The sequence below is a fragment of the Platalea leucorodia genome (genome assembly GCF_965183815.1).
Source record: "Platalea leucorodia genome assembly, chromosome: W".
NCBI classification, from domain to species: domain Eukaryota; kingdom Metazoa; phylum Chordata; class Aves; order Pelecaniformes; family Threskiornithidae; genus Platalea; species Platalea leucorodia.
Genome location: NC_138859.1, coordinates 44,236,743 through 44,259,259, shown reverse-complemented (window position 1 = coordinate 44,259,259; position 22,517 = coordinate 44,236,743). Strand labels below are relative to the sequence as shown.

The window sequence follows — 22,517 nt, the reverse complement described above, 5'->3', positions numbered from 1 at the left end:
TTGAGAAAGACCCTGCTCCGCTCACACCGACCCCGAAGGCCGCTGTTGAAGATGATTTTCCAGTCTGTTTTTGTGGAGGACCACGTTGTGGGCTCTCCTCCCTGGCACGTGGAGCAGGAGCTAGCGGTCTTCCCTCCCTGCTCATCGTTTCACTTCAGAGTCAAGGGGTCCTTTCTCATTTCGGGCTCTTCACGACAGCGCAATCGCGTTTTTAAACAAATCCCTTCATCTCTGCCCTGAAAATTTTCACCTGTGACCGGAACAGACACACGCGAAGGGGCTGAGGTGAAAAACTGCGTGAGTTCCCGCACCGAAAAGCCTTCCCCTCCGCGGGGGAGCGGAGCACAGGACGCCAGGGGAAGGGGGGCGCCCATCAACGGCTCCCCATTTTTTCGCTTTTGGTGGCCTCGCAGCGCTTCCCCAGGCCGGGCGCGCCGACACCAGGCCGCCTCCCCTCACCCAGCCGGGGGCCGCGCTAACGGCTGCCGCCCGCCGCCCGCCCTCCCCGCCGGCCCCGCCCACCCCCGGCCCCGCCCAGGAACCGGCTCCGCCGCCCAATGGCGCGGCGGCGAGCGCGGGGCGGGGCCGCGCCCCCCCCCCCCCCCCGGCCGCCGCCGCCGCCGCCGCCGCCGCCGCCCGCGGCCGCCGCCGAGGGAGCCATGGGACAAAAGGCGCGCTGAGGAGCGCGGCCCCAGCGCCCAGGCCGCGCCCGCCACGCTCGGTGCCCGCCGCGGCATGGCGGCCCCCCGCCGCTAGGTCCGGCCCGGCTCGGCTCGGCCCGGCCCGCAGCGCCTCCCCCGCCATGCCGAGCGGCAGCGCCGCCGCGGCCTCCCCCGCCGCCGAGCCCGCCGAGCCGCCGCGCCTCCCCCCCCCGCACCCGCCGCCGCCGCCGCTGCTGTTGCTCCAGCAGCGTCTCGCCGGTCTCGGCCTCCGCGATCGCGGCCTGCCCGCCGGCGGCGGAGGGGCGGCCCGGCGGCGGGCGGGCTTGGCGCCGCCGCCCGACCCCCCCGGCGAGCCGGGGCCTGGCGGGGCGGAGGAGGAGGCGGCGGCGGCGGCGGGGGACGAGGGAGACCTGGAGCTGGAGGAGGAGGAGCCGCTGGCGGGGGAGGACGAGGAGGAGGAGGAGGAGGACCCGGCCGCGCTGCTGCTGCTCTCCTCGTCCTCCTCGCCCTCCCAGCCGCTCCCGCTGCTGCCGGCGCTGGGCTCCGTCCTGCTCTCGCCCGCCTTCGATGCGCAGGAGGCGGCGGCGGCGGGGGCGCTCTGCGGGGCGGAGGATCCTCAGGGCATGATGGCGGCGATGCTGTCCCACGCCTACGGCGGCGGCGGGGGGGCGGCGGCGGCGGCGGGCCTCAACGGCGAGCAGGCGGCCCTGCTCCGGCGGAGGAGCGTCAACACCACCGAGTGCGTGCCCGTGCCCAGCTCCGAGCATGTGGCCGAGATCGTGGGCCGGCAGGGTGAGTGGGGGAGCGGGGAAGGGCCGGGGCGGGGGGGGGACGCGGACACCCGGTGCCCCGGGGCGGGCGGAGGTGCGCGGCGGCCCGGCCTGGGCCTGCCGCCCTTCCCCGGGGGGTTCGTGGCAGGGCCTCTCCCCGGGGTCTGCCCGCTCGGGGCCGGCTGGAGGAGCCCCTCGCCTCGGTAGGAGCTTCGGCCCCCCCCCGGGGCCTGCCTCCGCTCCCAAAGCCCGGCTTCCCCGCGGGGCCGGGGTGCCGGCCCGGGCCTGGCACCAGGCTGGCCCTGCCTCGGAAGGCGAGAGCAAGCGCTGGGCCAGCCCAGCCCCTCGGTTGTTGTTAATTCGAGCTGTTAATTCGAGTCTGTAGCCTGGCTGCGTACAGGTAGGTGTTGGCAGAGGCTTCGGTCTTCAGCGACACTCAGCCTGTGGTCTTGGGTAAGAAGCTGCGTTTCACCGTAGGAACTTTGGGCCGTGTTTCACAAAAACTTTGGGGGTGAAGGGTTTTAACTTGCTTGCCTTTATGGGCTGACACTGTTCCTACAGCTTTCCACGGCGCTCGCCGAGACAAAGCGGGACGTCAGGAGCCAGCGAGATGGAGAAAGGAGCCACGTGCAGCCCTCCGCTGTGTGAAAGCCCTTGTCTTTCTGCTCGGGTTGTGGCTTCCTGTTGATCGCTGTTGCTACACTCCGCGGCTCTCTGTTACGCCGTTAGGATAAGGTCATATCGGTGATGTCACGTTCGTCGTTGGCCTTTCATGTGGTCTCGTGGGAGCGGTGCTCGGAGGAGTTAGAAAGATGACGTTTCGCGCCGGCTTTCTGGCAGTGAACCTAATTTTAAAAGCACTTTTTATATAGCGAGAGAAGCGCTGAGCGGTGTCGAGTGTAGGTGTGGAAATGCAGACAATGAAGTTGCCGCTCTCTTCCTCTTCCCTTTTCTGTGTTATTCTTTATTGGTTTGGGGGTGGTGCGTCTCGTTTGCTGATCGGCTCCGATAAGAGCGGTTATGCTGTCTGGTCTCTCTACATCAATGTGGCTTTTGTTTCTTTTTTTTTTTTTTTCCTTGAGTATTGAAGAAATGGTAAAATCAGTCTAAATAAGCGTGGTGCTAAAGAAATGCCCACTGAGCACCGGTGTTCAGGCAGACTTTTGTTTTCTCTTCCTACGTTTATTTTAGGCTTTTAGCAGTCAAGGGTGGGTTTTTTGCTGGGCGTGTCAAAGGAAAAACCAAAGGCCGTGCTGCAGAAATCGGCAGGTAGCTTCGTCTGATGCAGACAAGTCCGTTCTGTTCAAGCAGAAAATATCTTTTCCAAGAAATAATGTTTGAGTGTCTTCAGGCTTTGCTCATGTGTCATTGGGGATGGCGGGCGGGGGGGCGGGAGAGATAGAAAACAGAACTGAAAACTGTTATTGCTACAGTCCTCTAAAAGAGAAATACAAACTATTGGGCTTCGAGGACCGCTTAGGCTGCCGTGTTTATTCTCCCCCAAATCAGGATTGTTCTCTGTAGGATGTTTTTCAGTACTTTGAGTCACTTAAAAACAAGATAATGGAGTTTGCATAAAAATAGGATCATTGTTCCCGAAGACTTCATTTGTTGCTTCTGCTTTTATTTCTTATCTGATGTCACACTGTCTGGCTTCTGATAAAATATTTAGCCTTGGTAGGGAGGGATGGTATCATAAAAAGAATTAAGGCTACAAAAGAGGAAGGAGTGGAGGGAGTGCTAAAAAAAATTGTTACCAAATATACTTGCAGGAAAGCTTTGCCTAAGGAGGTCCTTCAGAATTCGCATTCAGGGAAGACTTATGCTTAGAGATTTACGTCAGTTGTATTAGTTTCGCTGAATATTTGTCAAATTTCTTAGAAATACTAGTCCTTCTGTCTCCTTTTATGGGCCAGAGCTGTGCCGGTTCATGGCTCTTGCTGTCTCCTCCACCTGCTTTGCTGTGCTCCAGCCCAGCCTTGAGCGAGGCTGGCCTTAGCTGCCTCCTTTGCTGATCGTTCTGCTTTTCTAAAAATGAAGATGCTGCATATTCTCTTCCTAGCACACGTCGTAACCAGCTGGTTGTGTTATCTTGAACGAATTCAGCTTAAGTTTTATGCCAGACTCCTCTGTGCTGTAATACTTTAATAGCTAATTATGCAAGGGCGATGCAGTTGGCATGTAACTTCTGATGGGTTTTCACGAAGATTAAGTTTATATTCTTTCTGTTGCTGTCTTTGTGAGGTATAAAAAAACTTGAAATGTCTGCAGCCCAAAAACATCAGCTCTGAAATACCAGGAATGCTGAGTTTGAGCTAGGCTTTGCTGGAGGCCTCACTGCTGTGTCTGAAAGCACGTTTATTGTTAAGTCCTAACCCCCTAACTGAAAGAGTAACGATAACCGGAATGCCACGGTATTCTTTATCCAAATTTATTTTTTTGCACAGAGGAAGAGAATTTCCAGACACTGTTTATCAGCCCGAAAGAGCTCCTGATTCCTAAGAGGGCTGTAAACAAGCAAAAACCTTATGGCTCTTGCATTTAACGTTTTTGTTTTTTTTTTTTTTTTCTCAGTTATGTGCAAGTTTCCGAAATAAATATAGCACTTCAGGCCGTGAAGTGGTGCTCCCACAGCCCCGCTCTAGGTCGCCGTATTGCAGGTTCCCACGAGGGTAGCTGCGCTTACCGAATCTGTGCTGGTAGCTGTGCGCAGATGTGGGATGTCGCAGCTACAGAAGGTGTGGAGGGCCTGAAATGTACCTTGTGGTTGATGGTTTTCTTGTGAAGCCGTAGCGGAGGCTGCTGGGTTATTGTGATGGTAGTTTAATGTGTTGCTGCTGGAAGCATTTACATCGCTGTAAAAGGCACTGGGAAAGGCTTAAGTAAGATTTTTTTTCTTTTAATGAATAGTAGGTGTTCCTTCTTTAAAAAAGAAGTCCTGTAGTATTTCTAAAACCTGGTGGGGTTTTGTGCCTTTTTTTATTTTTATTTTTTTTTTAAATCTTAAGTGTTCTCCACCTTTTCTTATTCCCCTTGCCCCCCAAAGCTGAAGCTGACAGGCACTGCTTGGGGTAGTGTAACATAATTCTTTGTAGTCTTTGAAGTGGAAGAATCTCAAAGGTGAACAACAAAGGAAAAGATATTTGTATCCTTTTATTCTTGTTAAGGCATGTGACTAGGAGCCAGGAAAACTAGATTCCATTCATGGCATTGTACAGGCTTCCTGTATGAATTTGAACTAGCTGTTGAATCCAGCCTTCGGTAAGTTGGCCAGGCATCACGCTGATCGGAGAAGTGACTTCCTTTGCTGTCAGCAGCTAAAAATCCTGCACGCACAAAGTTGCATTGGTTTAAAACTAAAATGAAGTTGGAGAAAGTGCTCTGGAGAAGCGGTGGCAAGAAAGCTGCGTTGCTGAGGAGGTGACCTTGTTGGCTTGAGAAAAGCTGGCATAGGGCGTATACCCAAAATTATATAAGCATGTATCCAGACTTAAAAAAAAAAACTTCTGGAGATCCAACTTGGAAGGTTTTAATCTCTTAAGTCATGTGAAGGACTTGCAACAGTCTGCTGCGGCTCACCTGAAAACTGTTTTCGCGTACATAAAGATGGCACCGGTGATTGTGGCAATCCCGGTGGGCCTTGAGAAGGATTTGATAAGTTGAACTGGAGTCTTCAGTGCCCCCCCCCCCGCTACTTTCCTTACACTAAAAAAAAAAAAGACATGTTTAAACACTAAAAGCTCTTTTGAATAATGCGAGAAGAGGGGTGGTGTCTGAAGACATGAAGAGAAAACCTGAAAGATGCTGGAAGGGGCAAAAGTCTGCCCTGTAGAGAGATGCTGCATCCCTGGGTGTATGAACTGTCTTCAGATAATGATTGCTGGAATATATTTGCTAATGCATTCCAGTGTTGTGACTATCTAAGTAACGTGATTTTCCAAGTGTTTATATCCTCGATAAAGCTGACAATAGTGTTTTTTCTCCCTAAGACATCACTCGAGTTGATGCTGCCTAACTCTAGAGCCCGATGCTTCTCTTCCTTCAGTAAGAATAGTTCGGATGATGGCTGCAGAACTTGAAACGGGCAGGGCAGTCTCCAAACCCCAGATGAGTAAGAGGAGGAGGAATGATATCATCCCATTTCACTGATTAAATCGATAATGACAAATCTGCTTTGCATGAGACGGCCTTGCAACTAAAATAACATTTTTATGCATATTTAATGATCTTGGACTCCTTTTTGCTCTTTGCTTTTGAATGTGGGCTCTTGAGCAAAATATTACTTTGCTTAAAATAGTCCTGTAACATGAAACAAAAAAAATAATTCTGATAAGTTGGTAGCTGATAACTATCTAGCATAGCTGAACAGCCAAATAAAAACAATAGCTATCGCTCTCAGAGAGTGGAAACGGTGCTAAAACAATCCTGGAGCAAATACTTGTGTTAGCTGAGGACAGTATGTAGGTGTCCTACGGTAGGATAACGGTAGTCCTTTCAAAAAGAACTACGTGCCTGGTTTTACGTCTCGATGTGTTGCGATAATAATGTTACTGAATTACTGACGATACTTACGTAGCCTTGACTGGTTATTAATTGCTGACCTGTAAGAAGTAGGCAGCGTGAGCAGAGTCTGAATTGTGTATTGTTTTTTTTAAAAACTCGATGCTTAAGAGTTCCCCTCTCAGGAATAAGTTTAATTTGCATGACTAAGTCTTCATATATCTCTGTGTCACTTGATTGCCACAGGCAACAAAGACCACAGCTTCGGCTAACTTATTTTAAGTGAAAGCTGACAAGGCAGTTAGACTTCAGGGGGTTTTTTAGCATCTTCTATAGCAAGCAGGTTATTAAATGCTATGTTAAATGGTTTGTTCTAAAGCCAGAAAGAAAACTTGAGCTATTTGTTGAAATCTAATATAAAGGCTATTTTTCTGAGAAGCTGAAGTCTCCTCATTTTTACAGCCTGGAACTCCAGGAACTGAAACACATGAGCATATCGTGGCCTGGCACAGTCTGAAATCGCTGCTGAAGTTTCAGTGTCCTATTGCTCTGGTACTGTGTAACAAACATCATTTCAGTTCTGCTATTTGTCATTTGTGCTATGCAAGGATCCAACTCAAGTTGCAAAGTGTGTCAGAAGGGTGCAGGTTCTCCAGCTGGGATCGTAAATCCTCAGTCGTAAATGCTGCTCTTGTCTGGCTTGTTGGGTGGGAAGCACACCAAACACAGCACACACTCGAGAGATTTTTCTCTTTGTGTAGTCCGCCAGAAATCCTGTAGATTTGAACGTGTGAATACCTCCATAAGTAAGATTTTTGGATGAGGCTGAAATTAAAATAATAATCTTGCGACATCAAATGCTCATTTCTAATCCACTGGTCCTTTTGTTTTTCTTGTAAAATTGCTGTGTTCTAAAAGAGTATTTTTTTTTAGGTTTATAACATACACATACAAAAGAAATCCTGATTAATGCGCTTCCAAACTGCACTGGATTAACCTGTCTGTGGCATGAGAAAATGGTGATGACTTTTTTTTCAGCTGTTAGTAAAGTCAGCAGATGTTGTGTGTTTCCCTGTCTTAGCCCCTGTTACTCTCTCTTCTAGTACACTGTGGTCTGAATTTCTGGAAGAGAAACTTTGTTCTAAACAAAGTGTTGGATATCTCAAAGATCTTAAATTTGTTTTTGATGCAATACCTCCGCCACACAGGGCCAATTCGCCATCGCAGGCAAAAAATTGAACAGGGATAGGGTTGCAAACTTGCTGTAACAAAAAAAAAAGGCTGCTGAGCACTAGAACATTTTTATTTAATCAAAAGAAAAGGCCAAAAAGCTCTACACCAAGCATTTATTTCCCATTTCACTTACTCTTTAAGAATGTTTTCCTTTTCTCTCTCTTTCAGGTATTCCTTTAAGTTCATGAGATCTTGCCAGCATCCGAGATCTCTGTTTCCTTCACTGGTGTGAGTCAGTAATTCTGCGGTCTGCACCAAGTTCTGTGCTGCTCCTTTGAACAAAGACACAGTATCTCTTACTGTTTACCTTCTAGTTCATTTTACATTTGACAATATACTGTGGAATTTTGTGTATAAAAACACAGGCCTAGCAGCATTTTTGAATTGGGGATTTGGTGTAGGTGAAGATTTGCATGGGTTTTTTTTTTTTTTGCAACCTTCCTTTTTTTGGCCATCTTGGCATGCTGCGTGACCTGTTGAATGGTGGTCCCTTTTAATACCCTCCTCATGCAGGTTAGGATTCCCCACGCTGTTGCTCACACTGATCTGTTTCATTCACTAAATTAATGTTCTTAATGAAAACAACTTTTTTTCCTGGAGCTGCTTTATTTGCTGGACATACTCCCTCTCTTATAACTATCGCTTTTCTACTACTGTATCTTTCTCATTTTGCTCAGCAGCTGCTACCTTAGTCCTGGTGCTGCAGAAGTGCAAGTAATTAATAATACAAGTTGCTGCCCTCTGGCTCTTTTGCTGCGTGTAACTTGTTTACTGAGTTGCCATCTGTCTTGGGAATTGCAGTATTCCTCTGCCTGTGAGATTGCCGATTTGATAGATTGTCCCAGCCTGACATACGGAAGGAAACTGTGCGGGCTGACTACTTCATTCTGTACTGGCTTGATATATAAATCAATTGATAAATTGATACATACCTAAGAAATCTTTATTAAAGAGTTTGTGCATGGTTCTTGAGCCAGGGCTTTTGTTTTCCAGAAGAGGGAAGCATCCCTGGGAGCTTGTGAGTAGCCTTCCCTCGGGAAGCTTTCTCCAGCATCATCAGAGACTCTTAAAGCTCCCCTCTTTTCCCATCCATTAGCTTGGCAGCAGTAGGGGCCCGGTGGTCTGGCGTAGCCTGAGTGGTTGCCCGTGATTTCCTTGGCTTTTGGTTAAGGTCCTTGAGATCTCCAGGTTGTCCTCCTTCTTAGTACCTCGACAAGCCCGAGCCCGCGCGGCTCCAGCATCTGGTGCGCTCCAGCTTGAAGTGCTTGTCGGGGAAAATATCTTGTCTAAAAACCTTTCTGCAGTTCTAGCTGAATGCCGACAAGTAGGAAAGTCGCATATCATCTTAGCGTTTGTACGTGTGAAAAATACAAAGTGAAATAAGTGGTCAGTTGCTCCTCAGAAACGGGTAAGCGCGATGGAATTATAATGGGAGCAGTCTCGGTCGCTATATATAGCGTGAGTCATATTGAAATGTTCCACAGGCAGGCACAGGGGTTTGGTAACTGCAGCGTAACTAAAAGCCTTTGATTGCAGTGGCAAGTTAATGATGGGGTCAGGAGACAGGGAGAAATGTCTTTGGTATAAAATGCTCTAATTTTTATTTTTCTTGAAAGACCTGTATGTCATCTTTCCTTCTCTTGGAATAACTTTATCAGAGTGGCTGTCAGTTGAGGTTTTTCTTTCTCCTCTACGCTTGTCACTAATGTACCTACTTGTAGCATTGCTTATTGCAGTGTCGTTATAGTTAGAAGTGAAAGATGGTTATTACCAGCGTACAGCACTTCTGAGGTACAGTCGTCGTCTGAAACCATTAATACAGCCGCACTCCAGAGCAGAGAGCCAGAACTTTGTTCCCAAGTTTTGGGTTGTAATGGTATCCGTATCGTGGTTTGGATCATAAATTTGAGAAGAAGCTCTGCTTGGTGGGTTCTTATTATGAAGCATCCCTACTGTGATAAATAGAAAATTTCATCTAAAAATATGAAGGGCAGGAGCACATCCTAGCGCTTGGGTAGCCTGCGGGAAAAGCCTTTGCCCAGGGACGTTAATCTCACAACTCTACTTGTGCGTTTCATGTGGCCGTCCCCGAGGAACCACACCTCGGGTACCACCAGGGAGGAGACTGCTTTGGTTAGTTAGGCAACGAACAAAACAGATTTCCTTAAAATCAGCCTGTATCTGTGCCCCCGTTTAAGCGGTTAGCCCACTCTCTTCTTCTTTGGGGACTGTAATCTTCCGTTTCCAAACCTGCCAGCGGCCTGCCCCGTGAGCTGGAGCAAACCCCAGCTGCAAGCCGCGCCTTGGTGTCTTCATATTTGTTAGCTCTCTGGCACGTATCGCGTCTAGTTGTCACATGGGAGCCCTAATCTGACCGGCTAATTAACCCAAATAGTGATCAGACTATTTTTTGTACTATAGAATGAGGCATTAAAGCTGGTGGCGGTGGGTCTAGTCCTGTCCTCAGGGTGGATGCTGTGCCCTGCGGTAAGGTGTCTTGCAGCTTACCTCTGGCTGTAGAGAAGGCTGACTAACAATAAACGCAAACTTGCTTTCAAAAAATGCTATTTGATAATTATTATCCAAGTTTAGGCTGTCTCTTAAAATTGTTGAAGAATAAAATTTAAAAGCAATATTTTTACATATTCCTAAAATCAAAATGCTGGAGGGGTGACAAATAGCTGCCTGAGTATGTAGATCTAGGGTTTTGTGCAGATGAGCATCTTTTGCAAGTGCAGCAAAATTACTTTCTTCATCTTCTTTGAATCCACTAACTATATTCAACAGCCGGTTGGGAGGGAAGAAAAAAAAAAAAATTGTCAGGAGTTGAAATTTTCCAGTCTATGAATTAAAACAAGGTGTGAGATGAATTAATTGATCTTAGGTGAAAGGCGATAGTAACCAGAGTCAGTCTATCAGCTGACCAGATAACAGGTAGTATTTCATATTTAATAACCCAGTGAGGTGCTCTTCATTTTCCTGGGTAGCCAGCCTCCTTAAGGCGGTTTAACCATTAAACAATTTGAATAGGACTTCACTTTCTGTCCCAATGCAGCTTCATCTCTGCTTAATAAAGGAGGCGTGTATCAGTTTTCTACTGTATAATCACAAACTGGATAGATATCTTTAGCCGTGTCGTAACTGAGAGGAAGCACTCTAAGTTTAAGCAGAAGAATGCAGCTTTTACCACCAGTGGGAACGAACAGCTCTTCTGAAAAATATGCAGAGCAGTCGTTCTTAATGAAATAGATTTAATTTTTCTTTGTTCGTTAATCAGGTGGGCAGTGTTGTGCTCTGCAGACCCAGCCGCCGTTGGCCTTACGGTACATCCAGTGTCTCTGCAAATCCTCCGTTACCTTAGCTGCAGGAGTTCTCACTTTCCAGTTGAAAGCTTGTGACAACCTAGCAATGAAATAAGGGCTGTGCCAGCTTAACAGACTCTACATTTAAAGCTGTGTCCCTACACAAGAGTTGCAGGTTCGTAGAAAACAAATCCCTGTGCAGTCCCCTCTCGCCTTGGCACGCCAGGCGATGCTGTGCCATCCCCTGTGCGTCTGCAGGGACTTCCCAGACCCTGCCCTTACTTTCTAGGCAAGGAATTAGCCATGGCTCTGCTAGCAGCTCGTGGTTCCAGGTTGATGTCACCAGTTATTCTGTCGCCGCCTCCTTACTTGGTGTCGGCGTATTACAAAATCAGTGGTCAGAGTGCTGAAGGCTGTATTCAGAGTGGAGGCTGTAATACAGTATTGCCTTTCATCAGATAACGGCAAAGCTACTGAAAAATATATTCCTGTGAACTATGGCTTTGTCTTTAGCGCTAACAAGCTGCGGAGGCCAAGCTGTGAGATCTCCGCTTTGCCCGCGGTTGCTCTGAGGCCGAGTTGGAGGATGCCAGGTTTGGTCAGGGCTGCTCATCAGCCCTGCCTCCTGCGTAAGAGATGAGTTGGTGCTAATGCAACTTCACCCTGCTTGCTGCTGGTACGGCCCAGGCCGTACCAGTGTCTTCCCGCAGGATTTGTGTGTCTAAGGAGCTGCAGGAGGTTCTCGGGTTTGACCCTCTTAGCTAGGCGCCCGTCAGGAGCAGGGAAGGAGAGCAATCATTTGATTGTGGTTCACAGGGGCTGTTCACTGAATTTTTACCCACCATGACTTCCAGGCTTCTATTTAGATAAACTATTCTTTTTTTCAGGTTTTTTTTCCCCAAAGCAATTAGCGAGGCAAGGTTGAACAGATATGATGGTAAGAAGGTTTGGGTTCCCATGCCTGAACCCCAGTTTCAGAGCTCTTGGCAAGAGCTGCAGGAGAAACGTGGGTACAAGGTGCGTGTCCCTGCTTGGACAGCCCGCGTTTTGCTAACGTTGGCGCTCGGAAGCGTGAAGGACTCCCTTCCCCTGGTGTAGCTGTTTGGAAGAGACCACGCAACGAAGGGATCCTCGTCTGTAAATCAAGCCTTCTCCCATTCCCAGTGTGTGGCATTGAGATGAATTCAGCAAAAGAAAGAGGGAAGGCTCCATTTCTCCTGGGCTACCGCCATGGCCGTGCAGAGGAGTTGTCTGCGGGATGGTTTTTTCGGGCGGTCCTTGGCTCGCGGCGGCAGGTCGGCTGGCGTGGTGCGAGGCAGGCGTGCACGGGGTTCCCGCTGCGGTCGCTTGGCTCTGCCGGCGAGTTTCCCTCGCGAAGTGAATGGCCTGAGACTGGGTTTGACATATCTCATCCTGTCAGCGATGATGAAGGGTGAAAGTCGGGAGCGAAGGCTGAGCTGGCCGTCGCTGTGTGATGGGTGAGGACTGCGGGTGCTGTGGCAGCTATGCTTAACTCTCTTACTTTAAGGAGGGGAAAAAAAAAAAATCTGTCTTCCTATCACCTTTTTTTTAATAAGGAAATATTTGATCATTTAAAATGGGTAGTGTATGAGGTAAACAATTCTTTCAGAGCTACCCTTCAGTTTCCTGGGGAGTATAATGTTCGTAGTATGTTTAAAAATGTTCGGTCAAATAATCCTCTTAAGGGAAAAAACGGGAAGGAGGCTTGAGAAGAAGGATGCAAATCAGCCGGCGTGGGATGAACGCTGCCTGCAGGGCTCAGTCCGGGCTCGGCTCCTCGTCGGGTGCCTGGGCAGGCACGTACTAAATCTTTGCCTAAACGAAAGCAAAACAAAAGGTTTTTGCTTTAACTGTGTCAGTATGTGCTTATGGCTGAGCGTGCTGCTTAGGAATGCTTCTACTGCAGAAGTACGGTAACTTCTATTCGACTTTCATTATCATACTAAAACTAAAATAGCTTTGAAAGGTTTCATTAAATTGAATTTCCAGTCTAGAAGTCCCCTCTTCTAGAGGGGAAGTGGTGCAATCACAGTCCCTGGAAGCGTTCAAAAAACGCGTGGATGCGGTGCTTAGGGACGTGGTGTAGAGGTGGACCTGGCAGTGAGGGTAACTCGATGATCTCAGAGGTCTTTTCCAACTTTAATGGTTCTATGATTCTTCAGGCTTTTTTAGCTCTGTACTTCAAAATCTTGGATACAGTGACCTGATGATGTATTGCAAAAGTGCAGGGTGGTGTATTTTTTTTTTCTTTGTCTTTCTATGTCTAAGCTCAGGAGATTGGGAAACGTCTTGATTCATCCCTTGGCTGCATGACTTCATGGCTGGCCGACCTCGTGTCATCGTGGCCGCAGCGCCTCTGGACGCTGTGAATTGTCGGAGAGGGGATGGGATCAGCCGTGCTTCGTATCATCGTGGTGACTAATGGAGGAGGGTGGGAAACCAGAGCAGCTGAGGAAAAGCAAATAGAAAGATCATCCTGTTGAAGTCGTATAATGGGCTACTGACCTTGTGTTTCGATATGACTCTGTTGTAGGGTTTTCCAGCGCTCCTTGCAGACAAAACCCAGCGGGTATTGCCTGACTCATTCAGAAATCTGCTTTCGTATGTGGTGATTTTCTCCAGTTCTAACTTTTCAGATAAAGTTTGAGAGTTGACCTTGACGGTCTGTGGAGTCAGCTTTCCATTGAAGCCAGTTTTCCAATGTTTAAAAGTCTTGTTCTATTGCTGCGGGGACTTGAGGCCTCTGCTTTCTAGGTATGTGACTCGTACCTTAAAAGAAAAGCCCTGCCCATCGTGGTCTGGGCCATTCTGCAGCCCGAGGAAGAAAGGCGAGAAGGCTTTTCTTCGCACTGGAGAGGTTTGGAAATGTGGCTCTGGCAAATCAATCTCTGGGAATTCGCAGCTGAAATGGGGAATGGAGCTGAAGGTGCAGGCTTCTAACTTGATTTGAGTTTCTAAAACATTGGGAAAATCTTGTCTAAAATGTAAACTGCAAGAATTGGTAAGGCACTTTGGGAACTAGAATTAAGAAGGCTCTGAATTATGGTATATAATAATGAATCGTATGTTTTTATATATATAAATCTTAAGCTAGATGCTCCTAGCATTCTCTTTTAAATGCTGCCACTGTAATTTCTAGGAAATCAGAATAGATACTCGGGTGGAATGGAGTAAATGAGAGTAATCTGTGTAAATTGGAGAATAATTGATAGGCATCGAGAGGCTGACTTGGGTTTTAGGTGTTCCAGTAAAGAGGGCGTGAAAACTTCAGCGGCCCCATTTTGGGGATCCTTGTGGGTTTAAGGTTTGGGCCCACGGTCTTTTCTGAGTAACTGAAGGCACGGGAAGCGGAGCGGGCGAGCAGATTTACTTACAGGGAGAAATGCAAACAAAGAGCTGGAGGGAGTAAAGGCAGATTGCCCAAGTGAGGTGCTGCTGTGTTAGGAGCAGGGAAATGGCATGGCTTCAAAGGACGCGTGCTTTGCTACTTCCATGAGGCGTCTCATGCCTGTGTTTTCCCTTTTTTTTTATCTAGTAGAGCACTGGTGCCCTTCTCACTGAGCTGTAGTGGGAGGCTGAGGCTTACGGGTTTGTTCTCTCCTGCAGGTACTTGCTCTTCTTGCTGAACTACTTGTTCAGCATCCCCTCCTCTGCACAGATCCGCCTCAGCCTCGCTCCTTCCCTTGCAGGAGCCCTCCCGCGCTCCTCCGTACGCGTTTTGGTGGAGGTAGGGCCTCCGAGAGCCCTCCAGACGAGCTGTTGAAGATAATGAACTTCCTCTCCAGCTGTGCCCTGGAAACAAAGGGCTGTTGTGTTCAGCCTTTGTCCTTGCTGTGTGCAGGGGCCCTGCAAGAAGCCGCTCTTCCTTCCCTCTATTCCGACCAGCATCTGCATATTTGCTATTTTTTTTTTATTAGTAGATAGTTCTGCATAAAGTGCATCTTTGAGTGGCTTTCGAACTGTGAAATTGTTATCGATAGTGGTACCTCAGGTGCGAGGGACTGACAAAACGCTATTTCGAGAGACTATTTTGTGTACCCAGGCAGTTATGAGATACTTAAAGTAAACGAGGAAAATTGGAATAAATTTTGCTCTGCGACTGAAATGAGGCTTAATACACTTGATCTGCAAATGTTGCTTATAGTTGTTTCAAGAAGAGGTTCGCTATAAAATGACATTCAGTGTGACACGCTTTTGAATTTGTTTTAATAGAGGCTAAATTCAGTTAAGACTGAAGGCAGTAGACTGTCTTGTGTGTCGTGGACCTGCTTGCTTCTCTTAATTTTGCACTGCCTGCTTTTCTGGTCCTGTGGTGGATAAAAGGTCCTTCCGTATGCACCGTGCCAAAACGCCTTAAGCATCTTAGGAAGGAGCCTGCCGCCACTGTGTCCTAGCAAACTTCACAATTCAGTCCCCAAAAAACGAAAGACAAATGTTCCGTTAACTCTTTTGCTTCTCTTTCCGACTGTATTTACCCAGTGAACGAGAGAAATTCCACGTAGGGACGTAATGTTACATAGTAAGGCTTATTTGCGTGCAACAAACTGCTTGAACTCCTACTTGACAGTTCAAGGAGTGGCTCCTTCATCCCACGGGGAAGAGTAAGGTTTAAATAACACTTATTGATAACAGGAGACAAATGAAGAGTTCTCAGTAAATCGATCATTTTATCTGTATCCTACGCAGGTTGCGATAGAGACCCTTCTCTCACTTGTAAATGTTTAATTTGCTTTTAGGTCGTGCTTGTCAGTGAAAGGCTCGTGTATCAGCAGACGTAAGTGTGAGCCTTGACTCCTTTTGCAGGATCTTAGAAATAACTGAAGGATACCCAATCAATGGGAAAAATATAAACCCACCAGTATTTATGGGATAATCATGAACGTGGCTGTCAGAGAGGAAAAAGCCGTTCGCGTTTATTCACCGTCTAATAGCAATTGAGGAGGTGATGGGCTAAAACGGCCCACAAAACGTTGCTAAAATAGTTTGCGGCTGTAAGTGTCGGAGGTCTGTTTGGCAGTAATAGGTAGAAGTTGTTACCGCTTTCTCTAGTGTGGCTTGCAGAGATAAAAACAGCTGCTTCTGGTTTCACCCTACGGTTTCTTGAAACTCTCAAACAGCTTAAAATAGATGGCTTTCTTGTGGCTTTCTAAACTTAGGCGTCTTGCTAAACTTGCATGTGTTTCCTTTAACAGGTTGCAAAATAAAAGCACTAAGGGCCAAGACAAATACTTACATTAAGACCCCTGTTCGTGGAGAAGAACCCATCTTTGTTGTCACTGGACGAAAAGAGGACGTAGCCATGGCCAAAAGGGAAATTCTCTCAGCTGCTGAACACTTCTCCATGATCAGAGCGTCACGCAACAAGAACGGTCCTGCCTTGGGCGGCTTGCCGTGTACCCCCAACCTGCCAGGTCAGACGACAGTCCAAGTCAGGGTGCCTTACCGTGTAGTTGGGCTAGTGGTTGGACCGAAAGGAGCTACAATCAAAAGAATTCAGCAGCAGACCCATACCTACATAGTCACTCCCAGCAGAGACAAGGAGCCCGTCTTCGAAGTCACGGGAATGCCCGAAAACGTCGACCGTGCGCGCGAGGAGATCGAGATGCACATAGCCATGCGTACCGGGAACTACATTGAGCTGAACGAAGAGAACGATTTCCATTACAACGGTACGGATGTGAGCTTTGAAGGAGGCACTCTCGGATCTGCGTGGCTTGCTTCTAATCCCGTCCCTCCTAGCCGCACCAGAATGATTTCTAATTACAGAAATGACAGCTCCAGCTCCTTGGGAAGTGGCTCCACAGATTCCTATTTTGGAAGCAATAGATTGGCTGACTTCAGCCCAACGAGTCCGTTCAGCACAGGCAACTTCTGGTTTGGAGAAACGCTGCCTTCGGTGGGCACGGAAGACCTTGCGGTCGACTCTCCCGCGTACGACTCCTTACCAACGCCTTCCCAAACCATTTGGACCCCTTTTGAACCTGTAAACCCGCTCTCCGGCTTTGGTAGCGACCCTGCTAGTAATGCCAAGCCTCAGCGCCGAGGGAGCCAGCCATCTACTCCTCGTCTGTCGCCCACATTTCCCGAAGGTCTGGATCACCCGCTGGCTAGGAGAGTGAGGAGCGACCCACCTAGCACCGGTCACCAAGCCGGCCTTCCCATATACATCCCCGCTTTCTCCAATGGTACCAACAGCTATTCCTCTTCCAACGGTGGCTCCACGTCCAGCTCGCCCCCCGAGTCGAGACGGAAGCACGACTGCGTGATCTGCTTCGAGAGCGAAGTCATTGCGGCCCTGGTCCCCTGCGGCCACAATCTCTTCTGCATGGAGTGTGCCAACAAAATCTGTGAAAAGGAAACGCCATCGTGTCCCGTTTGCCAGACAGCTGTTACTCAGGCAATCCAAATTCACTCTTAAATATATAGAGATATTATTATATATGGACTTTTTAAAACTCTTAAAGGCATGGGTGTAATGGTACCCTCTAGTAAACTTCCTAATGAATTCTGACTGTTGGGCTTTCTTGGGATTAGGCTGAAGTTGTTAATAAATTTCTACTTTCTCAAAAGGCTGCTACGGTAACACTAAACCTAGGTGGTCTCTGTCCGGTTCAGTGTAAGCAGATGGCACGTTTAGCAGAGATGCATCTGCTGTGATGTTACGGCACAGCGAGGGGAAGTTTTCATCAATTACACAACTGAAAAAAAAAAAAAAAAAAACAACAAAAAACAAACAAATTTTACAGGCTTTCTAAAGGATCTCGGGTAAGCGTTTGACTCCTGTGTGCTGGCAGCAGTGAACCTCGTCGCCTAAACGCAGAAGTACTCGTCTGCCGTGGAGGGCTTGTGGCATTATCAATATATCAAACAACACTTCCAATGCTGCCTTCTTTACACTGCCAGTTTTGAAAAACAGGTTTGGGGAAATTATTTTTGCTTCGTGCGACAACTTATGCCTAATTCTTCAGCATTGCAACTACCTTTTTTTTTTTTTTTAAAGCATAGTTTGATTTATTGAAATGGGTGACGTTATTGGCAGGTTCAGGTAATAAATTAAGGGGGGGGGGGGCGGGGAGAAGCTGCCTGACGCACCTCCATTTCGCCCGCCGTTTTCGGGGCGGTATGTTCAGAGGATCAGGAACATCTCGATTTGCGAATTCCTACCCACTGCTTTTCTTAATGTAATGTGGAAAAGTCTGGCTGGCTTCGTCCCATTTCAGTGAGGGCTTTGGGATGCACATACTTCGACTAATAGTGAGGATGCTGACATTCCGTTCATTAGTCCGATCAAGCTGTTCTTAAATTACATTTTTTAGAGAGTATATAGTTCAAAATGTGAAGCATTTTTATGTTCGATCCATATTTGTCTTGCACATATATAAATATATATTTTATTTTTAGTAAGGAAAAGGAAAAGGGGGGAGTTGCGTACGTGCCCTTGTATTATTCATGACAGCAGCTGTGACAGTGGCCCTGCAATCAGTTTACTTCATTTCAAAACTGTCTTTCCAATCATAAGGAGAAAAAACAAAAAAGTCTTTTGAATGTGCTTCTTACATTTCAACCTGTGGATGTTTCTAGCTTTTTCATCCTCAGTATGTTCCCAAATCTGTGCTGGCATATATGAAAACAACAAAAACAAAAAAAAGACACAAAGTGGAGTTCTGGTGGATTTTTCTATTTTTTTTGAAGCATTATTTTCCCAAGACAAGACAAAGCTTTTTTCTCAGTATAACAAAAAGAAATTCTATGTGTATTGAACTAGTAAATATACAGAAAATTTTATTTTTTATTTCCACTTGAAGAGTTACATTTCGTATAAAAGTTTACAAATAACGGTTTTTATTTTATGATTTTCAGTATAAGAGTTGCCTTGACGGCATATTATGTACTGCATAACTTTAATGCTATAATTGCTTGTAGAATAGTTACATGTCAGTATTGAAACCTAATCTCTAGCTGCAGGCTTGTAGATACGAACAAACGTTCACCAAGCATGTATTTTGTATTTTATTGCATCGTACACCGCAACTAATAAGCCAAGGAATCGACAGACATTAGGTGCGTGTACCATTTCTATAAACCACAAACTAAGAATGATAAACTATCAATATAGTTTAGTATTTGCTAATTTTACTACACTTTTTGTTATGTATATGTAGGGAGGTCATAGGGATTATAAATTCAATTTGAGTAAAGTTTAAAAACCATATATTTTATGATAAAGGGCCTTTAACTTATGATGGCCAAAGCACTGATATTATATATTTGCTGTAAAGAGAATTATAAGAGTTTTATTTTTCTGATATTAAAAGTTACTTAATAAAGACTTGTTTCCATTAACTTGAATGTTTTGCTGTCTTCATGGTTGTCACTTGGAGCAGCCCTTGAAGGCTGGGGCTGGTGGCCATCGCTCCCACCCACCCACCCAGGTGACTTCACGTGCGAGGAATCTCATTTTCCGTTGATTGCTGGCTTGACATGCTGCCTTTGAAAAGCAACTCGTGGTCTTCCAGAGCTTGCTGCGATGCTCAGGGACCTGCATTTCAGAGCTACTTCAGTGCAGCTGATAAATTCCGTGCTCTTGTGTTTGTGAGCATCAACCAGCAGCAGGGATCGTAGAAGGCTTTGGGATGGAAGGGACCTCTAAAGCCCATCCAGTCCATCCCCCCTGCCGTGGGTAGGGACGTCTTCAACCAGATCAGGGTGCTCAGAGCCCCGTCCAACCTGGCCTTGAGTGTTTCCAGGGATGGGGCATCTACCACCTCTCTGGGCAACCTGTGCCAGTGCCTCACCACCCTCAGCACAACAAATTTCTTCCTTGTATCCAGTCTGAATCTCCCCTCTTTTAGTTTAAAACCATCACCCCTTGTCCTATCGCTACTGGCCTTGCTAAAAAGTCTGTCCCCGTCTTTCTTCTAAGCCCCCTTTAAGTACTGAAAGGCCACAATCAGGTCTCCCTGCAGCCTTCTCCTCTCCAGGCTGAGCAGCCCCAGCTCTCAGCCTGTCCTCACAGCAGAGGTGTCCCATCCCTTACATCATCTTCATGGCCTCCTCTCGACCTGCTCCAATGGAGTGTTGCAAAAGCAAAAAGCACCTCCTGATGTCAAGGTGCACGGGGCTCCTGGTGCCTTTCCTCCCAGTCTGATGCCCGTTGGCACCCTGTGCCTGGTGCCGAGTGCTTTAACGTTTCCTTCTGAAGCCATCAGGTCCCCTCTTTGCCATGGGCCACCTTCTCGCTTCTTGTCTGCCGTCTCCTTAGCCTGGCCGTTGTGCTGGCCGCAGTTGCAGCGTGCTTGGATGCTTCAGCAGCGTTCTTACAGATCCATTCTTGCTCCCCGTTGAAGCATCCTTCCCCATTTCTCACCGACGGGAGAGGGAGCAGTTCCCCTCCGGGAAGGTTTGCAGCAAAGCGGAGCACCTCGACCTTCCTTGGGATGAAGGAGAGTGACAGCAGTTAATAGGAAAAGGCATTTTTGAGGCCATCTGCCTGCAAAGGTGTGTATTTATAAACCCTGCTCGGAGTGCTGCCGGAGGCTGTTTCTTGCAGCCTGGCGATGGGTCCACGTGGGTCTTGAAGGGGACCCTTGTTGGGCTCCGTGGTGGGGTAGATATGATGGGGTGCTGTGAAATTTTTTTTTGCCAGAATCTATTTCTGGTTATTCTTTGGAATTTAAAGAAAAAAATAAGCTGCACCTTCCTGGCAGTACACACAAATGCACCGACTTGAATTCCTCCTGCTTGGCCAAGGATTTTAGATGCCCGAGGGCCCCTTTGCGTGGGGGATGTTTCACCTTTCCTTCATCATCAACTGTTCAGACATCCCTGGGGTGTATGGAGCGTGTGGTCCTCAAAGCCACCGCCCCGGAGCTCCTGTCCTCAAATCTAAACTTTCTGTTCACTTCCTTCAGAAGGACGACGAGGAGAATATTTCTTTTTAAATAGTAAGGCTTGGGAAGAGATCAAAGAGTATTTAAATTTACTTCTCTTGGGTCTTGGGGCGGTTTTAATGTTGCAGCAAGAAGCTTCAGACATAAAACCTCAGGCGGCAGGGAGATGCAAGCTCGTTATTTCTAGATGTACATCAACCATCTTCAATCCCAACCCCTCCAACACGTTTTACTGAGCAGAACAAGTAGCGCTGTGGTTACTTTGGAGTTGCACAAGACAGGCACGGGCTTAAAAAAAAAAAAAAAAACACACACCACACACTCCAGTTCTCAATTTGTTGTAGTGAATTTATTTTTCCATGCTCAGGAGCACTTGTGATGGGTGAGTAACCCGCCTGGAATTTTAACTCTTGGTCATGGAAAGGGAAGCGCTCGCCACCGGGCATCGGCGTGAGCCGGTCCGCCCTGCTGCCAGCCGGGCTGGTTAGGAGAGCTAAACCATTTTAATTTTTTTTATTTCAAGGTGAAGTTTTAAGGAAGCATTAAGCTTGAATTTTTTTTCCTTTCAGCCCCTGAAGCTTTCCCGGCTCTGGGCTCTGCGCTGGCCCGGGAGCTCCCGCAGCGGCTCTCCCCAGGCAGGGAGGGCTCCGGCGAGGCTGGTTTGGCATCGGCGAGGCTACTTCGGCATCGGCGAGGCTACTTTGGCATCAGCCAAAAGCCCTGCAGGACCTTCATCTTGCAGGGTGTCTCCCAGCCCTGCCCTCCTGCAACAGCATCTGGGCCGCTCCGAAAGCCCACTCCCTGCCCTGGGAAACCTCTGGCTCCTTGTTGGGAGCAAGGGGGACACAGGGATGGGAAACAGGGATGGGAAACCTCTCCCAGCTGCCAGGGAAGGACCTCAGGGTTGTTTTCCGCTTCGTGTTGCAGCTATTGCTTGCTAGCAGGCGGATGAACCGCGGGTGGGAAGCAGTGCGGGCTGCGCCTGGAAGGGTCCGTCCCCGTGCTGAGCATCCCTCGCTGGGGCCTGAAAATCAGCCGGGGTTAGGCTGTTCCTGCTCATCTCCACAGGGTTCAAGCTTGCTCCCGGGGACAGCAGGTACAGCTCAGGAGCTGGCAACAAAATGCTTTTATTTTAATTAAAAAAAAAAATAAATAAAGATAAATCCCTTTTGTGCTTCATGGTGTTCTTTCATTTCTGCGCGGGCAGGGAGCTGCGCTCAGAAATCTTCTCCCTCCTTGGAACCAAAAGTCCCTTCTCCATGTCTAGTGAGGATGCCTATGTCGTCTGCAGCTCTGGCAGAGGTAGAAGGGCGATGCTTCCCTTGGGAGGAGACCGCTGATGCACCAAGACTCAGGACCTGAGCTGGCTTTTGGGGTTAGAACGGAGAGTTTGGGGAAAATTCCCATCCTGCAGCGTTTCTGCTCATCAGCTCCCTGGAGCTGCCAGGACCACTAAGAAAAATATCCTTGGCCCCATTTTTTCCCAAAGTTGCAGTGCATTTCCAGGAGCTGCTTGGGTAAAAAAAAAGTATAAATGCAAAAGGAGCTGAAGGAGCCAAGGGTGCAGGGTGTTGCAAAGAAAACAAATGGGGTTTGGGCAAATGAGGCTGTAGGGAGTCTCACACAGCGAGGAGAGCAGGCCACGGCTCCATGGCACGAAATCCAGCACGGGAGGGTTAGGGATGGCGGGGAGGAGGAAGGCAAAGCTGCAAAAGCAAAAGGCAAGTCTAAGCTTCGTTCTCTGACCGCAACGCTTTGAGGAGGAGCGATGTGCAGGTGGAGGCTGAGGCCGTGGGTCAGAGCAGGCGGGCGGGTCAGGGAAAGCGTGAAATTGGGTCATCAACCAACCATGTGTCCGTAATTCAAGGAGAAAAAAATATATATATGGATCAAGTTGATCGTGGCAGCTGCCCAGGAGAACCCAGGGAGGATCATAGAATCGTTCAGGTTGGAAAAGACCCTTAAGATCATCGAGTCCAACCGTTAACCCAGCGCTGCCAAGCCCACCACTCAACCATGTCCTCGAGCACCACATCTCCCCGGCTTTTAAATCCCTCCAGGGATGGGGACTCAGCCCCTGCCCTGGGCAGCCTGGGCCAGGGCCTGACTGCCCTTTCGGTGAAGAAGTTTTTCCTAAAA

The 22,517-nt window shown here is 48.0% G+C and overlaps 1 protein-coding gene across 1 annotated transcript; it reads left to right on the top strand.

Moving 5' to 3' along the window:
• Nucleotides 1–672: 672 nt before the first annotated feature.
• Nucleotides 673–18,831, top strand: LOC309601879 (RNA-binding E3 ubiquitin-protein ligase MEX3C-like). The gene is made up of 2 exons (XM_082335120.1): nt 673–1,454; nt 15,681–18,831. Exons 1-2 carry the CDS (start codon nt 803–805, stop codon nt 16,904–16,906), a joined length of 1,878 nt encoding a protein of 625 aa, XP_082191246.1. The 5' UTR covers nt 673–802; the 3' UTR covers nt 16,907–18,831.
• Nucleotides 18,832–22,517: the final 3,686 nt, after the last annotated feature.

Bases quoted from the DNA above. Each gene is read 5' to 3' on its own strand.
- LOC309601879 (XM_082335120.1), top strand. From the start codon at position 803: ATGCCGAGCGGCAGCGCCGCCGCGGCCTCCCCCGCCGCCGAGCCCGCC. The intron at 1,455-15,680 runs GTGAGTGGGGGA...TTCCTTTAACAG, and splicing joins CGAGATCGTGGGCCGGCAGG to GTTGCAAAATAAAAGCACTA.